Genomic DNA, 19939 nt, shown 5'->3' with positions numbered 1-19939 from the left:
ATAAATCTGACGCACCCAAGAATTTTCTTTGTAGCATTTGCCAATAAATAGTTTTACAGACAGTTTCGTCACCCTTTGCTATCGTTGTTTACAATGATTTCGTTAATGTTACCAGATCTGAAATTCAATCGCAAAATGGCGCTTTAGAGACAAAATACACCCAAAATCTAGGGAACTCGCTTAAATAAAACTGAAATTCTTGCTTATTATGCAAAAAGTGTGGCAGATTTTTATTACATTACGTTCTCAGTTTCTCCATTGTCCGTATTCCTTGCTCCCCTCTGTCATTCCCGTTCTCAGGGTTTAGATACACTTGTTCGGTCGCTGCAACGCGACCTCAAAAACCTCGCCTCGATGGCTTTCCGTGACATTCCGGACACACGGTAAGCAGCCGAGGTCGACTTGGAGCAAAGACATGATTACAAAGCAAAAAGGATGAAAATAAATTTTAATACTCTCAGCAAGTTTCTTTTATTTTCTAAGAAGTGACACAAATTAATTCTGTCCCAGTCAATTTGTATCAAAATTATACTTTACGGACCAACGAATTCTCATCTCCCATGGCGGGGGCTGCGGGCTATTTACACTGTGGTACAAATGGCTATTTACAAAAGAAGCAAAGGAAGCTAGTAAACACAAAACAGAGTTAGAAAAATGTGATGGACTACACATATAATTTAATAGAGAGATTTCATTCACGTGCACCATCATCGTTTGAACGAATCATTGTAATCCGAGAAGCATCTAACTGCGCACGTTTGGCATCTTAGCAATTCGCCATTAAGGAAGCCTGATGGATGCATCGTTTGAACGAATCATTGTAATCCGAGAAGCATCTAACTGCGCACGTTTGGCATCTTGGCAATTCGCCATTAAGGAAGCCTGATGGATGCATCGTTTGAACGAATCATTGTAATCCGAGAAGCATCTAACTGCGCACGTTTGGCATCTTGGCAATTCGCCATTAAGGAAGCCTGATGGATGCATCGTTTGAACAAATCATTGTAATCTGAGAAGCATCTAACTGCGCACGTTTGGCATCTTGGCAATTCGCCATTAAGGAAGCCTGATGGATGCATCGTTTGAACGAATCATTGTAATCCGAGAAGCATCTAACTGCGCACGTTTGGCATCTTGGCAATTCGCCATTAAGGAAGCCTGATGGATGCATCGTTTGAACGAATCATTGTAATCCGAGAAGCATCTAACTGCGCACGTTTGGCATCTTGGCAATTCGCCATTAAGGAAGCCTGATGGATGCATCGTTTGAACGAATCATTGTAATCCGAGAAGCATCTAACTGCGCACGTTTGGCATCTTGGCAATTCGCCATTAAGGAAGCCTGATGGATGCATCGTTTGAACGAATCATTGTAGGCCTTCTCCTGATACAGGCACTTAACAAAATAGTATGTCAAAAATATTCCATTCAATTCAACAACTATAAGACCAACAAATGCAAGGCCATATGAGAAGTTTGAGGTGCACTTCTGCTGTAAAATAGACTTGTCCATCACAAACGAGAGGAAAGGGTCACCAATGTGGGAAAGAATCCCCCCTTCCTTCAGGGGTTTCATCCTGAGCATCCACGCCATCTCTATACCGGTCATAACTGGACTCCTGCCGGGGCTTGTACACAGTATTCTCTCTTGCATAGTTATTGCTAAACTGGCCACGGAATCTCAGTCTTTCTGCATCCCCTGGATTAAGGCCAGACCTGTCAAATTCCCTTGTACTAGTGATAGATTCTGGTGCATATCCGTAACTTGCATACTCCCTGCTGTCTTTATAGTCATCAGGGTGGGAAGATGGGGGGGAGAGCTGTTCGTAGTGGTAAGGAGCCGTCTCACTGTACGATTTACCACCATCACTAGCTGCGATGGATTCAGTTCGTTGGTAAGATAAAGTATTCATCGCGCTTCTGTACTCTGCCTTCCCCTCAGAGGAGTGGAATGACTGGTTTGTCTGCACATCCACATAGTCCGTTTTATAGTGAGCATCGCTGTAGCCCAACTTCTGGCTGTAGTCCAAACTATCTTCATCTTCAACTAGCTGCTCGTGTGGGCGGCCCTCGGAGTATGCAGGAAAGTCAGAGCCTGCCTTGAGGGAAGCAGTAAGGTCACCCTCTTGACCTGGTTGGCTGCCACGCCCGTCCCCTTCAGGCTCCACACCTCCCGCCTGTGAGTCCATCTTTTGATGCTTTGCATCTTCACCACTAAGGCGTCCACCAGCTTTGCGCTTGCGTTTCTTGCACCACATTTCATGACAGTCCTGCCATGTAGGTAAGCTGAAGGGCAAACAAAAAAGCATCAACAATTGAACAGAAAAATTGAATAGCCATCACAATAAAACAGAAAAAGTTCATATTTAGGACCCTATCTACCTTGGTGGGACGAATTGGGGGGGGGGGGGGTTCCTATCTACCTTGGTGGAATGATATTGGGAGGGTTCCTTTCTACTGTACCTTGGTGGGATGACATTGGGAGGGTTCCTATCTACTGTACCTTGGTGGTACGATATTGGGAGGGTTCCTATCTACCTTGGTGGTACGATATTGGGAGGGTTCCTATCTACCTTGGTGGTACGATATTGAGAGGGTTCCTATCTACCTTGGTGGGTCGATATTGGGAGGGTTCCTATCTACTGTACCTTGATGGGATGATATTGGGAGGTATCCTATCTACCTTGGCGGGATGATATTTGGAGGGTTCCTATTTACTGTACCTTGGTGGGATGACATTGGGAGGGTTCCTATCTACCTTGGTGGGATGATATTGGGAGGGTTCCTATCTACTGTACCTTGGTGGGATGACATTGGGAGGGTTCCTATCTACTGTACCTTGGTGGGATAATATTGGGAGGGTTCCTATCTACCTTGGTGGGATGATATTGGGGGGGTTCCTATCTACCTTGGTGGGATGATATTGGGGGGGTTCCTATCTACCTTGATGGGATGATATTGGGAGGGTTCCTATCTACCTTGATGAGATGATATTGGGAGGGTTCCTATCTACTGTACCTTGGTGGGATGATATTTGGAGGGTTCCTATCTACCTTGTTGGGATGATATTGGGAGGGCTACTATCTACTGTACCTTGGTGGGATGATATTTGGAGGGTGCCTATCTACTGTACCTTGGTGGGATGATATTGGGAGTGTTCCTATCTACTGTACCTTGGTGGGATGATATTGGGAGTGTTCCTATCTTCCTTGGTGGGATGATATTGGAAGGGTTCCTATCTACCTTGGTGGGATGATATTTGGAGGGTTCCTATCTACCTTGGTGGGATGATATTTGGAGGGTTCCTATCTACCTTGGTGGGATAATATTGGGAGGGTTCCTATCTACCTTGATGGGATGATATTGGGAGGGTTCCTATCTACCTTGGTGGGATGATATTGGGAGGGTTCCTATCTACCTTGGTGGGATGATATTGGGAGGGTTCCTATCTACCTTGGTGGGATGATATTGGGAGGGTTCCTATCTACTGTACCTTGGTGGGGTAATATTGGGAGGGTTCCTATCTACCTTGGTGGGATGATATTTGGAGGGTTCCTATCTACCTTGGTGGGATGATATTGGGAGGGTTCCTATCTACCTTGGTGGGATGATATTGGGAGGGTTCCTATCTACCTTGATGGGATGATATTGGGAGGGTTCCTATCTACTGTACCTTGGTGGGATGATATTGGGAGGGTTCCTATCTACTGTACCTTGGTGGGATGATATTTGGAGGGTTCCTATCTACCTTGGTGGGATGATATTGGGAGGGTTCCTATCTACCTTGGTGGGATGATATTGGGAGGGTTCCTATCTACCTTGGTGGGATGATATTGGGAGGGTTCCTATCTACCTTGGTGGGATGATATTGGGAGGGTTCCTATCTACCTTGGTGGGATGATATTTGGAGGGTTCCTATCTACCTTGGTGAGATGATATTGGGAGGGTTCCTATCTACCTTGGTGGGATGATATTGGGAGGGTTCCTATCTACCTTGGTGGGATGATATTTGGAGGGTTCCTATCTACCTTGGTGGGATGATATTGGGAGGGTTCCTATCTATCTTGGTGGGATGATATTGGGAGGGTTCCTATCTACCTTGGTGGGATGATATTGGGGGGGTTCCTATCTACCTTGGTGGGATGATATTTGGAGGGTTCCTATCTACCTTGGTGGGATGATATTGGGAGGGTTCCTATCTACCTTGGTGGGATGATATTGGGAGGGTTCCTATCTACCTTGGTGGGATGATATTTGGAGGGTTCCTATCTACCTTGGTGGGATGATATTGGGAGGGTTCCTATCTACCTTGGTGGGATGATATTTGGAGGGTTCCTATCTACTGTACCTTGGTGGGATGATATTGGAGAGTTCCTATCTACCTTGGTGGGATGATATTTGGAGGGTTCCTATCTACCTTGGTGGGATGATATTGGGAGGGTTCCTATCTACCTTGGTGGGATGATATTGGGAGGGTTCCTATCTACCTTGGTGGGATGACATTGGGAGGGTTCCTATCTACCTTGGTGGGATGATATTTGGAGGGTTCCTATCTACCTTGGTGGGATGATATTGGGAGGGTTCCTATCTACCTTGGTGGGATGATATTGGGAGGGTTCCTATCTACCTTGGTGGGATGATATTGGGGGGGTTCCTATCTACCTTGGTGGGATGATATTTGGAGGGTTCCTATCTACTGTACCTTGGTGGGATGATATTGGGAGGGTTCCTATCTACCTTGGTGGGATGATATTGGGAGGGTTCCTATCTACCTTGGTGGGATGATATTTGGAGGGTTCCTATCTACCTTGGTGGGATGATATTGGGAGGGTTCCTATCTACCTTGGTGGGATGATATTGGGAGGGTTCCTATCTAACTTGGTGGGATGATATTGGGAGGGTTCCTATCTACCTTGGTGGGATGATATTGGGAGGGTTCCTATCTACCTTGGTGGGATGATATTTGGAGGGTTCCTATCTACCTTGGTGGGATGATATTGGGAGGGTTCCTATCTACCTTGGTGGGATGATATTGGGAGGGTTCCTATCTACCTTGGTGGGATGATATTGGGAGGGCTACTATCTACCTTGGTGGGATGATATTTGGAGGGTTCCTCTCTTCCTTGGTGGATTGATATTTGGAGGGTTCCTATCTACCTTGGTGGGATGATATTAGGAGGGTTCCTATCTACTGTAGCTTGGTGGGATGATATTGTGAGGGGTCCTATCTACCTTGGTGGGATGACATTGGGAGGGTTCCTATCTACTGTACCTTGGTGGGATGATATTGGGAGGGTTCCTATCTACCTTGGTGGGATGATATTGGGAGGGTTCCTATCTACCTTGGTGGGATGACATTGGGAGGGTTCCTATCTACCTTGGTGAGATGATATTGGGAGGGTTCCTATCTACTGTACCTTGGTGGGATGATATTGGGAGGGTTCCTATCTACCTTGGTGGGATGACATTGGGAGGGTTCCTATCTACCTTGGTGGGATAATATTGGGAGGGTTCCTATCTACCTTGATGGGATGATATTGGGAGGGTTCCTATCTACTGTACCTTGGTGGGATGATATTGGAGGGTTCCTATCTACCTTGGTGGGATGATATTGGGAGGGTTCCTATCTACCTTGGTGGGATGATATTTGGAGGGTTCCTATCTACCTTGGTGGGATGATATTTGGAGGGTTCCTATCTACCTTGGTGGGATGATATTTGGAGGGTTCCTATCTACCTTGGTGGGATGATATTGGGGAGGGTTCCTATCTACCTTGGTGGGATGATATTGGAAGGGTTCCTATCTACTGTACCTTGGTGGGATGACATTGGGAGGGTTCCTATCTACCTTGGTGAAATGAGATTGGGAGGGTTCCTATCTACTGTACCTTGGTGGGATGATATTGTGAGGGTTCACATCAGTGAGGAAGGGATGCTCAAGGGCCTTCTCTGCCGTGATCCTCTGGCTTGGGTCCAGTGTCAGCATCGCATCAAACAGGTCAAGCGCATCTTCTGGTAGGCTATAAAACACAGGATATTAACAAAATAACTATAAATCACAGGATATTAACAAAATAACATTAACAAACAGATCAAGCCCATCTGCAGGGTGCAGAGCACACTTAATAAACATTAGTCAGTCAATAAAAATACACATAAAAACCTTTTAAACCCAGCCATCTGCATATAGAATGAAAAACATCAACAACAAAACAGGTACAAAAACCTACAAGTTGAACTCTTCTCGGATCCTTCTCCGATACTGTCTTTTGGGCTTGATACTGTGGAAGTGTGGGAGATTGATGATGCTGGGCCAAACAGCAGGGGTTGGCGTACCACATACACGGCTGGAAAAATAACAATTAAAATGCCTTATACTGTAACACTTTTAATCAAGCTTGTTTAGTTTGAGGAAGACATTACAGTAGATCTTGGCTTCTTATCAAGATTGAGAAGTTTTCCCTATATGTGACCCCGCAAGGGAAATGTACACTAGAGGAAAAGCGTTTGGGCTATGAATGAAAAATATTGTTCGACAGATTATGCAGAATGCTTTCACGATATTCAAAAACGATATCAGGTTTCTAAGAGAAACAATCTCTGATTTTCAAGATCGTTTCTCCAAAGTTTAAAAGCTGAATCACTTTCTTTGTTTGCATATGGCACATAATCGATGATCGTAACAGCAAATTAAAATTTGAGATATAGGGAATCTTTTTTAGGAGGTCTTATTGATGTGCGAGTTGAATAACAAGCGCAAAGCCATCATAGTAAAGTTGTGGTCGCCATCAACATTTTGTTTTGAAAAGACAATAAAATATCAACAGCAGACTCGCTTTCTTAATTTACATACGGCTCAAACAAATCAATTTTCGAACTTTACGGATCGTAACTATGTACCCTAACAGTCCTAATGGCAAAAGAAAGCTGAGATATAGAGGACTCTTTTTAGAGAAGTCTGTCGTCACTGTTAACATGTCGTTGTATTGCAAATACAAATAGAGTCGACTCACTTTCTTAGTTTGCATATGGCAAATATCAAGGACATTCTTCCAAACTTTAAGAGCATTCTTCTGAATTTCTAGAGATGATCTTCCAAATTATTAAAGATTGTTCTCCTGAGCTTCAAAGAACGATCTTCCAAATTTTAAGAGAACGATCTTTCGAACTTTCCGAATTTTAGAGAACAATCACCCGAACTTTAGAGCGTTTTTTTCAAATTTGAAAGGAACAAACTTCCGAATTTAAATAACGTTCTTCCGATTGTGCCCCGGGAACAAGATTGTTTATGAACGATATAACGAAGCAACATCGTTCCCCCATTATTAACAATATTGTTCCCTCATTATAGAATAAGCGTTTGTTGATCTTCCAGATTTGCCCTAAAACGTTTTCACTAGTGTACTGTACGTTTTCCCTTGCAGGGTCACATATGTGCTATATATGTGTATAAGCAAAGCTACATACTGTATGCACTGTACAGTAGAGACAAAAACTATCATTGTCACAATGCTGCTAAATCATGCATAACGTTAGTTAAATCTCTGACCTGATCAGCTCCAGTTGACCAATCTCTTGATATGCTGGAAATATTGGCTTCTTTGTGAATAACTCAGCAAGAATGCATCTGTAGATGAATGTGATAATGAATACATTTCCAAGCCCCTACCTACACATCTACATGGCGAAACACAGAAAAGTACAATTCAATCCTATTCATGTGCTTATTTTAGGAAAAAGGTTACAACTTTCTGTCCAGTAATTGGGAAAGACACCACAAGCCTACCTAGTTTGCAAAGACGTCTTAAACTGTTTCTTGATTTTTCTATCTAATTGAATTGAAGTTTATCAAAATTGACCCATGTTGATATGTAAAAAAATTAAAAACTTGTATTATTTTTATTTCTGCTCTTTCAAGGAAAACGTTAAACACATTTTGCAAGTGGGTGAGAGTATATGCATATAAAAATCACAAAATGGTGTTGGACCCAGATGTTTGTTTGCTTAACACTTTTAACACATTTGTTTCTATTTGTTTAATATTGTGCTAAGTATAGTATAGTGCTGTTTATAAATGTGATGAAATTCTCTAAATAAATAAACATACAACATTGATGTTGAGAGGCAAGTCAATTAACTCACCCAACGCTCCATATATCTATGCCGGGTCCATATCTCTCCTCACCAAGTAACAACTCAGGAGGTCTATACCATAACGTGATCACCTTATTGGTATACGGTCTTCTGCACAAATAAGAAAATGATCCATCTTAGCATTGCAAGAATACAGTATGGTTTATACTCCCAGCAACATAGCAGTCACTTAGAACGTGGTTAAACACACCTTTCATCGGCTTCATACAGCCTTGCAAGGCCAAAATCGGCCAGCTTGATCTCACCCCTGGGAACAAACAGATCAAACAGTTGATCTTTATATTGACTGTAAAAGCTGTGACAGTAAAATATTAAATAATTGAATAATATTCAATAAAAATAAACTATTACTTGTTGTTGAGCAAGATGTTTGAGCATTTAATATCACGGTGAAGAAAGTTCTTCTTGTGACAGTAGTTCAGTCCATCTAATAACTGCCTGATGAATGACTTGATATGGTCTTCTGTGAGATGGACGAGACCAGACTCTAGCAGGCCCATCAGGTCATGGTCCATGTATTCAAATACAAGATAGAATGCACCTAAAGTGAAAGAAAGAGGGTGGCTAAGTAATTACTGGTCACTCCTGATGCTTCAAAAGCCAACATTATTCACATGTGATTTGGGCATATTCGCAACATCAATGTAAAAATCAGGATTTGTGACCATTAAATATTTACATACCCTTATCCTTTCTAAAGTCCAAAGCATTTGGCTTATCAGTGACTATTTCCTTGAGGTTGATAATGTTAGGATGATTGAGCTGGCACAGAATCTTGATCTCCCTTACAGCAGTAATAGGAAAGCCCTCCTTTTCATTGTCCGTCCTGACTTTCTTCAAGCCCACTAATTCCCCTAGAGTAAAATAAGCATTCCTTGGTGAGACATTGGAATACAGTACTAGAAAATTGGACAAAAAAAATCAATGCCATGCAAATGCAAACAGTAAAACCTTTGTAGTTGTCACACAAGTGAAGATTATCTAGCTGTTGTAACAAACACTGGATTATTTCCTGTTTGTTTTGCTTGCACATGGTTATGTAAAAACGTAAAAATAGAACACAATAGAGACAGAAAAAAACAAGAATAGCTTGATGTTGGGGACCAGGGGGACCAATAAATCTTTAACATCCCAATTATCACAAAGACAAAAGAATTAAGCTCAGGCCCTCTTCTAATCCTAATCGACTTTGTGTAGACAGACTAATATACACCAAGAACACTAGTGTAAACAGACAAATACACCAAGAACACTAGTGTAAACAGACAAATATACCCAAGAACACTAGTGTAAACAGACAAATACACCAAGAACACTAGTGTAAACAGACAAATACACCAAGAACACTAGTGTAAACAGACAAATACACCCAAGAACACTAGTGTAAACAGACAAATATACCCAAGAACACTAGTGTAAACAGACAAATACACCAAGAACACTAGTGTAAACAGACAAATATACCCAAGAACACTAGTGTAAACAGACAAATACACCCAAGAACACTAGTGTAAACAGACAAATACACCCAAGAACACTAGTGTAAACAGACAAATACACCCAAGAACACTAGTGTAAACAGACAAATACACCCAAGAACACTAGTGTAAACAGACAAATACACCCAAGAACACTAGTGTAAACAGACAAATACACCCAAGAACACTAGTGTAAACAGACAAATACACCCAAGAACACTAGTGTAAACAGACAAATACACCCAAGAACACTAGTGTAAACAGACAAATATACTGTATGAAGAATATAAAACACCAAAAAAAAAACAGTGTAAACAGACAAACACAAACACCAGGAACATACCTATAAAACCAGTGTAAACAGACATATACATACACCAGGAACATACCTATAATACCAGTGTAAACAGACAAACACATACACCAGGAACATACTCATAAAACCAGTGTAAACAGACAAATACATACACCAGGAACATACTCATAAAACCAGTGTAAACAGACAAACACATACACCAGGAACATACTCATAAAACTAGTGTAAACAGACAAATACATACACCAGGAACATACCTATAAAACCAGTGTAAACAGACAAATACATACACCAGAAACATACCTATAAAACCAGTGTAAACAGACAAACACATACTCCAGGAACATAGCTATAAAACCAGTGTAAACAGACAAACACATACACCAGGAACATACCTATAAAACCAGTGTAAACAGACATATACATACACCAGGAACATACCTATAATACCAGTGTAAACAGACAAATTCATACTCCAGGAACATACCTATAAAACCAGTGTAAACAGACAAACACATACACCAGGAACATACTCATAAAACCAGTGTAAACAGACAAACACATACACCAGGAACATACCTATAAAACCAGTGTAAACAGACAAACACATACACCAGGAACATACTCATAAAACCAGTGTAAACAGACAAATACATACACCAGGAACATACCTATAAGACCAGTGTAAACAGACAAATACATACACCAGGAACATACTCATAAAACCAGTGTAAACAGACAAATACATACACCAGGAACATACCTATAAAACCAGTGTAAACAGACAAATACATACACCAGAAACATACCTATAAAACCAGTGTAAACAGACAAATACATACACCAGGAACATACTCATAAAACCAGTGTAAACAGACAAACACATACACCAGGAACATACCTATAAGACCAGTGTAAACAGACAAATACATACACCAGGAACATACTCATAAAACCAGTGTAAACAGACAAACACATACCCCAGGAACATACCTATAAGACCAGTGTAAACACACAAATACATACACCAGGAACATACTCATAAAACCAGTGTAAACAGACAAATACATACTCCAGGAACATACCTATAAAACCAGTGTAAAAAGACAAACACATACACCAGGAACATACCTATAAGACCAGTGTAAACAGACAAATACATACACCAGGAACATACTCATAAAACCAGTGTAAACAGACAAATACATACCCCAGGAACATACCTATAAAACCAGTGTAAACAGACAAACACATACACCAGGAACATACCTATAAAACCAGTGTAAACAGACAAACACATACACCAGGAACATACCTATAAGACCAGTATAAACAGACAAATACATACACCAGGAACATACTCATAAAACCAGTGTAAACAGACAAACACATACACCAGGAACATACCTATAAAACCAGTGTAAACAGACAAACACATACACCAGGAACATACTCATAAAACCAGTGTAAACAGACAAACACATACACCAGGAACATACTCATAAAACCAGTGTAAACAGACAAATACATACTCCAGGAACATACCTATAAAACCAGTGTAAACAGACAAACACATACACCAGGAACATACTCAACACTTTCCCATTTAAAAATGTACTTTCCCATTTAAATGTGTACTTTTGCGAGAGCGTTGTTTTCACGTCCTCAAAACGCGGGTCAACCAATAAGAGACCGTCACTTCAATAGCCTTAATTCAAGGCGTCTGGAGAACGCCAGTCAGCCAATAAAATGATCTTGAAATTTGAGCCCTCGTGATTCTGCGTTCTTCGACGCGACTTGACCAATCACACGGAATCATTCTTATCCAGCAAAAAGGTCAATACAAATAGCCTTCTGTCAACAGATGCAGATTGCCGGTGATAACGATAATTAACGCGGACTAGGGGTCAGAAGAGATCAAATGGAGAAGATGACTTTAGAAAATAAAAGGAGTAGCCATACATCTTCAAAACTTCGTATGGTACTTGAACTTTAACAAGTCATTAAACAAGCTATTTCTAAAACCAACACCAAGGACACTCGAATTGGCTTACCCTAGTAATGACCTTTTTCTTCTTTGCACAGCTCTCCCAGAATCTCTTTTCGCTATACCAAATATGTCATGTCTTTCTGTGAACAATTCACCAAGTGGATATTTTTAGTGTTCCCAGGTCGGACTAATCATACTTGATCTTAATGAACCAAAGATGGCGCGAAACGAAATTGGCGCCCTTTTAGTCCCGTGGCTTGGCTACAATCCCGGCTGTATCCAGCCCAAATTTGTCTGCATCCAAATCAAATATTGTTCTTTTTGCCGTCGGTTTCATCCAAGAATGACCCATTCGTATTGTTCTCATTATAAAAAGATGCAGGAGAGAAATCTTCTAGCTCACGCTGCAAATGATGCCGTGTAACACGAGATCTCAGGGTATGGAATGAATTAATAAACATATTACTGTTTCAACAGATTCGGATTATACAGCAAATCCAAGTGCGTTTTCGAACGCAGAACGTGCAATCTGTAATATAGGTGAACTCGAAAAATACCATCGTGTTTCGAAGCAATCACATACGGAAAACCCCTTTAATAAAGCAAACCTATAACTACTGAAACATCTCACCGAAACGTGAAAGAGAAAGATAGTATACAACATCATCATTTTATACAAGGAGAACGAATAAAAGCCAATCACATTCCCAATCAGTGCGTTTGCAGACGCAACGAGTGTCTAGGATCGATTTACAAAGATACATAGGCATGGAAAGCCGGTAAAAATTTTAGTGTACTATGTATCTAAAGTGACTAGCCTTTAAACAATATATCGGCGTTTTCTTACTTGTAAGTCAAGCACGCAAAATGTTTTGTTCATTTCACAGAGATCGGACATAGCCATGCGTTATACTTCCCGATAGACACTCAAGAGTAGGCTTTGAAAACAAACCGGAAAGTGTGCGTTTTAAAGACGCAGGCTAGTCAATAGTGTGAAAGAATCTAATTTTCGGTACGAGAAACACATTATGGCGTTTGTAATTGGTTGTTAGAAGACGAGGTTGATACAACTTTCTTATTCAAACATCAAAAGCAAGCTGTTATAAGTTGATTTACGTCTAGTTATGTGCTTTGGGAAAGCACCCGACTCCTGGACAGATGGAGCACCAAAGGTTGAGCTCTCTGTTGGTGGTCATATGATATGATTAAAAAACTGCTATCTTGTAAGCTAGGAGATAAGGCCCGAACAAACCGGAAAGTGTGCGTTTTAAAGACGCAGGCTAGTCAATAGTGTAGAAGAATCTAATTTTCGGTACAAGAAACACATGGCGCTTGTAATTGCTTGTAAGGACATGATATAATTTTTCTTGTTCAAACATCAAAGCAAGCTGTTATTAGTTGATTTATAGTTGATTTACGTCTTTAAAGCTAGCTATGTGCTTTTGGTTTGCTTTATTTTGGGTATAAGTTCATAATATTTCCTACATTCATGTCACCATCCTGGGCTTACATTCAAAGTAGTGGACTACAATTTATTTCATTGAGCATTTTTGTCTATAGTTTGGTGAGCTTGAGTATAAGCAGGGTATAAATAACAATGTCAAGTAATTTATCCCTTAGGATAAAACCAATCGCATGTCTATTAGTGCGTTCGAAAATGCAACGGTCTAGATATTCATGCAAGCATGAGATCAAGAGACAGATATAGGCATGGAAAGGCAGTGAAAATATTATATCCTCGCAAACTTTAAACACCGCCAGATTACTGTTTTCCAAAAGTAGTTGTTTATCCGAGAACTAGACATTTTGCTGCCAATAAACAGTGAACAATACGCTCTGAGAATAAAGCCGATGTTTTGGGATGTTGGCGCGTTCTAGAGACCCCTTTTAGGGGTAGCGATGAGTAAGTTCGAGATTTGCCGAGGCGCCAAGACCGCGTTTTAGAATCCGAGCCCGAGACTTTAAGTCAAATTTCGGAATCCGTGTCCGAGCTTTTACTACCTTGTGTTCGGACATCAGATAACTTGCTCGAGGTATGACATAAACATTACTTGAAAAAGAATAGCTAGAGCGGAAAGGCTTAAGACTCGAGACTTGAAAAAGAGGGAAACCCTTAGCAGTAACGACATAAAACAGATCGCGTTTAACAGAGACTCCGATAACGTGGTAGAAAAAGAGGCTCCAAGACCCTAAAATGTCGGGGGGGAAAACGAGACTTCAAGACTTCCGTAAAAACGCCGAGATTCGGGGACTTTGCGAAATTTTTGCGAGATTTTCGAAATTTTAAGGTACCCATCGTTACCCCTTACGTATATTACAGATTGCACGTTCTTTTTGCAATTGGTTCCCTCCAAGAATGACCCATTCGTATTGTTCTCATTATAAAAAGATCTAGCTCACGCTGCACATGATGCCGTGTAACACGAGATCTCAGGGTATGGAATGAATTGATAAACAATTTGCTGTTGTTGCAATTAAATATTGACAGATTCTGATTATACAGCAAATCAAAACGTAGTAAGTGCGTTTTCGAACGCAGAACGTGCAATCTGTAATATAGATGAACTCGAAAAATACCATCGTGTTTCGAAGCAACCACAACTTGAGTAAATAGCCGTGGGTATAGGTGCTGGGCCTCCCACATGCTAACTTTGTCAAGTTGAAAAAATGTAACACCAAGCTGTAATATCCGACTGTTCCTATGCATGAATCTACGATACTGTAGGATGATAATAGGCTAAATTCTTTTAAACAGATTATCTGTTTAAATCTTTTGATTTTTCTCTAGAATTATATTATGTGCATCGAATTGCGCTCTTTTGCTCGACTGGTGCTTGGAATGCTTGTGTGCCAAGAGCAAAGCTCCCTAGCTCGGGCTTTATCTCCTAGCCTACAAGATAGCAGTTTTTTAATCATATCATATGACCACCAACAGAGAGCTCAACCTTTGGTGCTCCATCTGTCCCGGAGTCGGGTGCTTTCCCAAAGCACATAACTAGACGTAAATCAACTTATAACAGCTTGCTTTTGATGTTTGAATAAGAAAGTTGTATCAACCTCGTCTTCTAACAACCTATTACAAACGCCATAATGTGTTTCTCGTACCGAAAATTAGATTCTTTCACACTATTGACTAGCCTGCGTCTTTAAAACGCACAGTTTCCGGTTTGTTTTCAAAGCCTACTCTTGAGTGTCTATCGAGAAGAAAATATAACGCATGGCTATGTCCAATCTCTGTGAAACGAACAAAACATTTTGCGTGCTTGACTTACAAAGTAAGAAAACGCCGATATATTGTTTAGAGGCTAGTCACTTTAGATACATAGTACACAAAAAATTTTACCGGCTTTCCATGCCTATGTATATTTGTAAATCGATCCTAGACACTCGTTGCGTCTGCAAACGCACTGATTGGGAATGTGATTGGCTTTTATTCGTTCTCCTTGTAATAAATGATGATGTTGTATACTATCTTTCTCTTTCAAGTTTCGGTGAGATGTTTCAGTAGTTATAGGTTTGCTTTATTAAAGGGGTTTTACGTATGTGATTGCTTCGAAACACGATGGTATTTTTCGAGTTCACCTATATTACAGATTGCACGTTCTGCGTTCGAAAACGCACTTTGATTTGCTGTATAATCCGAATCTGTTGAAACAGTAAATTGTTTATCAATTCATTCCATACCCTGAGATCTCGTGTTACACGGCATCATGTGCAGCGTGAAGATTTCTCTCCTGCATCTTTTTATAATGAGAACAATACGAATGGGTCATTCTTGGATGAAACCGACGGCAAAAAGAACAATATTTGATTTGGATGCAGACAAATTTGGGCTGGATACAGCCGGGATTGTAGCCAAGCCACGGGACTAAAAGGGCGCCAATTTCGTTTCGCGCCATCACAAGTCTTTGGTTCATTGAGATCAAGTATAATTAGTCCGACCTGGGAACACTAAAAATATCCACTTGGTGAATTGTTCACAGAAAGACATGACATATTTGGTATAGCGAAAAGAGATTCTGGGAGAGCTGTGCAAAGAAGAAAAAGGTCATTACTAGGGTAAGCCAATTCGAGCGTCCTTGGTGTTGGTTTTAGAAATAGCTTGTTTAATGACTTGTTAAAGTTCAAGTACTATACGTAGTTTTAAAGATGTAAGGCTACTCCTTTTATTTTCTAAAGTCATCTTCTCCTTTTGATCTCTTCTGACCCCTAGTCCGCGTCAATTATCGTTATCACCGGCAATCTGCATCTGTTGACAGAAGGCTATTTGTATTGACCTTTTTGCTGGATAAGAATGATTCGGTGTGATTGGTCAAGTCGCGTGGAAGAACGCAGAATCACGAAGGCTCAAATTTCAAGATCATTTCATTGGCTGACTGGCGTTTTCCAGACGTGTTGAATTAAGGCTATTGAAGTGATGGTCTCTGATTGGTTGACCCGCGTTTTGAGGACGTGAAAACAATGCTCTCGCAAAAGTACACATTTAAATGGGAAAGTACATTTTTAAATGGGAAAGTGTTACTCATAAAACCAGTGTAAACAGACAAACACATACCCCAGGAACATACCTATAAGACCAGTGTAAACACACAAATACATACACCAGGAACATACTCATAAAACCAGTGTAAACAGACAAATACATACTCCAGGAACATACCTATAAAACCAGTGTAAAAAGACAAACACATACACCAGGAACATACCTATAAGACCAGTGTAAACAGACAAATACATACACCAGGAACATACTCATAAAACCAGTGTAAACAGACAAATACATACTCCAGGAACATACCTATAAAACCAGTGTAAACAGACAAACACATACACCAGGAACATACCTATAAAACCAGTGTAAACAGACAAACACATACACCAGGAACATACCTATAAGACCAGTATAAACAGACAAATACATACACCAGGAACATACTCATAAAACCAGTGTAAACAGACAAACACATACACCAGGAACATACCTATAAAACCAGTGTAAACAGACAAACACATACACCAGGAACATACTCATAAAACCAGTGTAAACAGACAAACACATACACCAGGAACATACTCATAAAACCAGTGTAAACAGACAAATACATACTCCAGGAACATACCTATAAAACCAGTGTAAACAGACAAACACATACACCAGGAACATACCTATAGAACCAGTGTAAACAGACAAACACATACACCAGGAACATACCTATAAGACCAGTATAAACAGACAAATACATACACCAGGAACATACTCATAAAACCAGTGTAAACAGACAAACACATACACCAGGAACATACCTATAAAACCAGTGTAAACAGACAAACACATACACCAGGAACATACTCATAAAACCAGTGTAAACAGACAAACACATACACCAGGAACATACCTATAAAACCAGTGTAAACAGACAAATACATACACCAGGAACATACCTATAAAACCAGTGTAAACAGACAAACACATACTCCAGGAACATAGCTATAAAACCAGTGTAAACAGACAAACACATACACCAGGAACATACCTATAAGACCAGTGTAAACAGACAAACACATACACCAGGAACATACTCATAAAACCAGTGTAAACAGACAAATACATACACCAGGAACATACTCATAAAACCAGTGTAAACAGACAAACACATACACCAGGAACATACCTATAATACCAGTGTAAACAGACAAATACATACACCAGGAACATACCTATAAAACCAGTGTAAACAGACAAACACATACACCAGGAACATACTCATAAAACCAGTGTAAACAGACAAATACATACACCAGGAACATACTCATAAAACCAGTGTAAACAGACAAACACATACACCAGGAACATACTCATAAAACCAGTGTAAACAGACAAACACATACACCAGGAACATACCTATAAAACCAGTGTAAACAGACAAATACATACACCAGGAACATACCTATAAGACCAGTGTAAACAGACAAATACATACACCAGGAACATACCTATAAGACCAGTGTAAACAGACAAATACATACACCAGGAACATACCTTTAAAACCAGTGTAAACAGACAAACACATACACCAGGAACATACTCATAAAACCAGTGTAAACAGACAAACACATACTCCAAAAACATACCTATAAAACCAGTGTAAACAGACAAACACATACTACAAAAACATACCTGTGATCTTGTCTTTAGCTTTGTACACCTGCCCATAAGTGCCTTCTCCAATCTGTTCTATGATATCAAACATGTCAACACAACGCTCACCCCACTCTGGGTCAGCAGGCGTCCTAGGCGTTGTATCAGGAGTAGAAACGGGGGTAGCACTCAGGCTGCTTGACATTGGAGTCTGTCTAAGAGGCGGGCCATTGCTATGTTTAGGAGGTAATGGTGGCTGTTTAGGCGAGGTAGCAGGAGGAGAGTCCCCGGGGGAACCAGGCAGTTCCGGAGGCAGGGGTAATGGTGGCAGCGCAGGTGCTGGCGGTGGAGGAGGCTTCTCTTCATCTGGAGGGAGGGGAGGTGGCTCGTCGGATGGCAAGGGGGGGAGAGTTGCTGCTGATGCTCTCAAAGAAGGTAAAGGTGCTATTTTCTCATTATGTGCTTTAGGTAGTGGTGCGGGGGGCTTTTTCTCTTTGGAATTACTAACTGTACTAGTCTTTCTAACATCATTTGAGTTGCCAAAGTCCTGATGAACCTTCATGGTTTTAGGTACCTCTTTTCTGTTTTTGTCACTGGAGTAGTCCCTTCTATCTCTACCAAAGTCCTGTACTCTTCCCCTCTCCAAGCCAGTATTTCTATTCTTAGAGGAGGATGAAGAGGGTTTGGATTCTGAATTCCTGCTCTCCCTCCTGTCATAACTATCTCTTGAGGATGAGGGTTTTTGTGAATATCCTTTCTTACTAGAAGTCTTCTGAGATGATGAATTATAGACAGGGGACACCCTAGGCCTTGAAGGCCTTATTGGTGAGCGCACCCTGTTTACTGATGTCCAATATGGAGAAGGTGAACGGCTGTACTTTTTACGGTATGGTGACAAGGATCTACTCCGATGTCTGGATTTTCGATATGCTGGTGGTGTCAAGCTTCTCTGTCGAGACCCCCAGTAGGGCGAAGGACTACGACTTTTAATTCTCATATTCCTGTATGGAGATGGTGAACGCCTTGGAGGAGACAACCTCCTATGAGTCTTGTTGAAAGGAGACTGTCGTACAGGTGACCATGAAGGTAGCCTTTCTGGAGATTGATGTGGTATCCTTTCCTTTTGTGGTGAACGAAACGGTGATCTTGATTTATGCCTAAATGGTGAATTAGACCAAGTCCTCTTAGGTGACTTTGATTTGAGCTGTTCCCTTCCCTTGTAAATGGGGGGGCTGACGCTTGGCGAATGTTTCCTATAAGCCCACGGTAATGGAGGCGATACCGGCTCCTCCAGTGGCGGGGATACTATCGGAACGTGACGAAATGAGTCTCTGGATTTGCTTGGCGTCGAGTCGGACGGTGTTCGCTCCTTCCATCTTGATTTCGACACGGGCGAGAGAGATCCTGTTGTACGGTTACCATCGTCAGGCCCTGATGACTTTCCTTTCCTTTTATGCTTCTTTTTCGTGTCGGAATTTGAACTGTCCTTTCTCGGTTTCTTTTTCTTTTCATTTGATTTTGCTTTTTTCACCACAGTGGGTGAAGGGCTTCGAGAGATTGAACTATACTTTCGTTCGGGCTCTGGCTCTTCAGAGGCAGATGATATATCCTCATATTGCTCTTTGAGCTTTTCAGTCGAGTTCCCCTGTCTAGATTTTTTCTTACTTTTCTTTGGCTTATGAGAGGATTTTTTGCTATGGTTTCGTGCTGCATTGGGGCTACGAACTTTTTCATGTCGAGAGCTCGGCATCTTCGAAACAATATGTGTAAATTCAATCACATCGTTAAATATATCTGAAATAGTCTGTTAATCATATTGAGTGACACTCTCCTAGCTCATTTTTATATGATGAAAATGCTGTG

The 19939-nt window shown here is 40.9% G+C and overlaps 1 protein-coding gene and 3 long non-coding RNA genes across 4 annotated transcripts; 1 reads left to right on the top strand and 3 right to left on the bottom strand.

Moving 5' to 3' along the window:
- Positions 1-431: 431 nt before the first annotated feature.
- LOC5518335 (cyclin-dependent kinase 12) lies at positions 432-19855 on the bottom strand. Its single transcript, XM_048724386.1, has 9 exons — positions 18116-19855; positions 8837-9007; positions 8505-8694; positions 8344-8400; positions 8142-8243; positions 7549-7626; positions 6230-6346; positions 5888-6019; positions 432-2286 (listed from the first exon to the last, which is right to left on the bottom strand). The coding sequence occupies exons 1-9, from the start codon at positions 19824-19826 to the stop codon at positions 1533-1535; spliced, it is 3312 nt and encodes a 1103-aa protein (XP_048580343.1). The 5' UTR covers positions 19827-19855; the 3' UTR covers positions 432-1532.
- Positions 2594-5185, bottom strand: LOC125561102. The gene is made up of 3 exons (XR_007307121.1): positions 4383-5185; positions 2724-4308; positions 2594-2608 (listed from the first exon to the last, which is right to left on the bottom strand). It is a non-coding gene; the product is annotated as an uncharacterized LOC125561102 (long non-coding RNA).
- LOC125561104 lies at positions 12024-15660 on the bottom strand. The gene is made up of 2 exons (XR_007307123.1): positions 15622-15660; positions 12024-12077 (listed from the first exon to the last, which is right to left on the bottom strand). It is a non-coding gene; the product is annotated as an uncharacterized LOC125561104 (long non-coding RNA).
- On the top strand, positions 12818-15974 carry LOC125561103. The gene is made up of 2 exons (XR_007307122.1): positions 12818-14372; positions 15921-15974. It is a non-coding gene; the product is annotated as an uncharacterized LOC125561103 (long non-coding RNA).
- Positions 19856-19939: the final 84 nt, after the last annotated feature.

This window comes from Nematostella vectensis, chromosome 2 (genome assembly GCF_932526225.1).
Source record: "Nematostella vectensis chromosome 2, jaNemVect1.1, whole genome shotgun sequence".
Taxonomy (NCBI): Eukaryota; Metazoa; Cnidaria; class Anthozoa; order Actiniaria; family Edwardsiidae; genus Nematostella; species Nematostella vectensis.
This window is presented reverse-complemented; position numbering and strand designations above follow the sequence as displayed.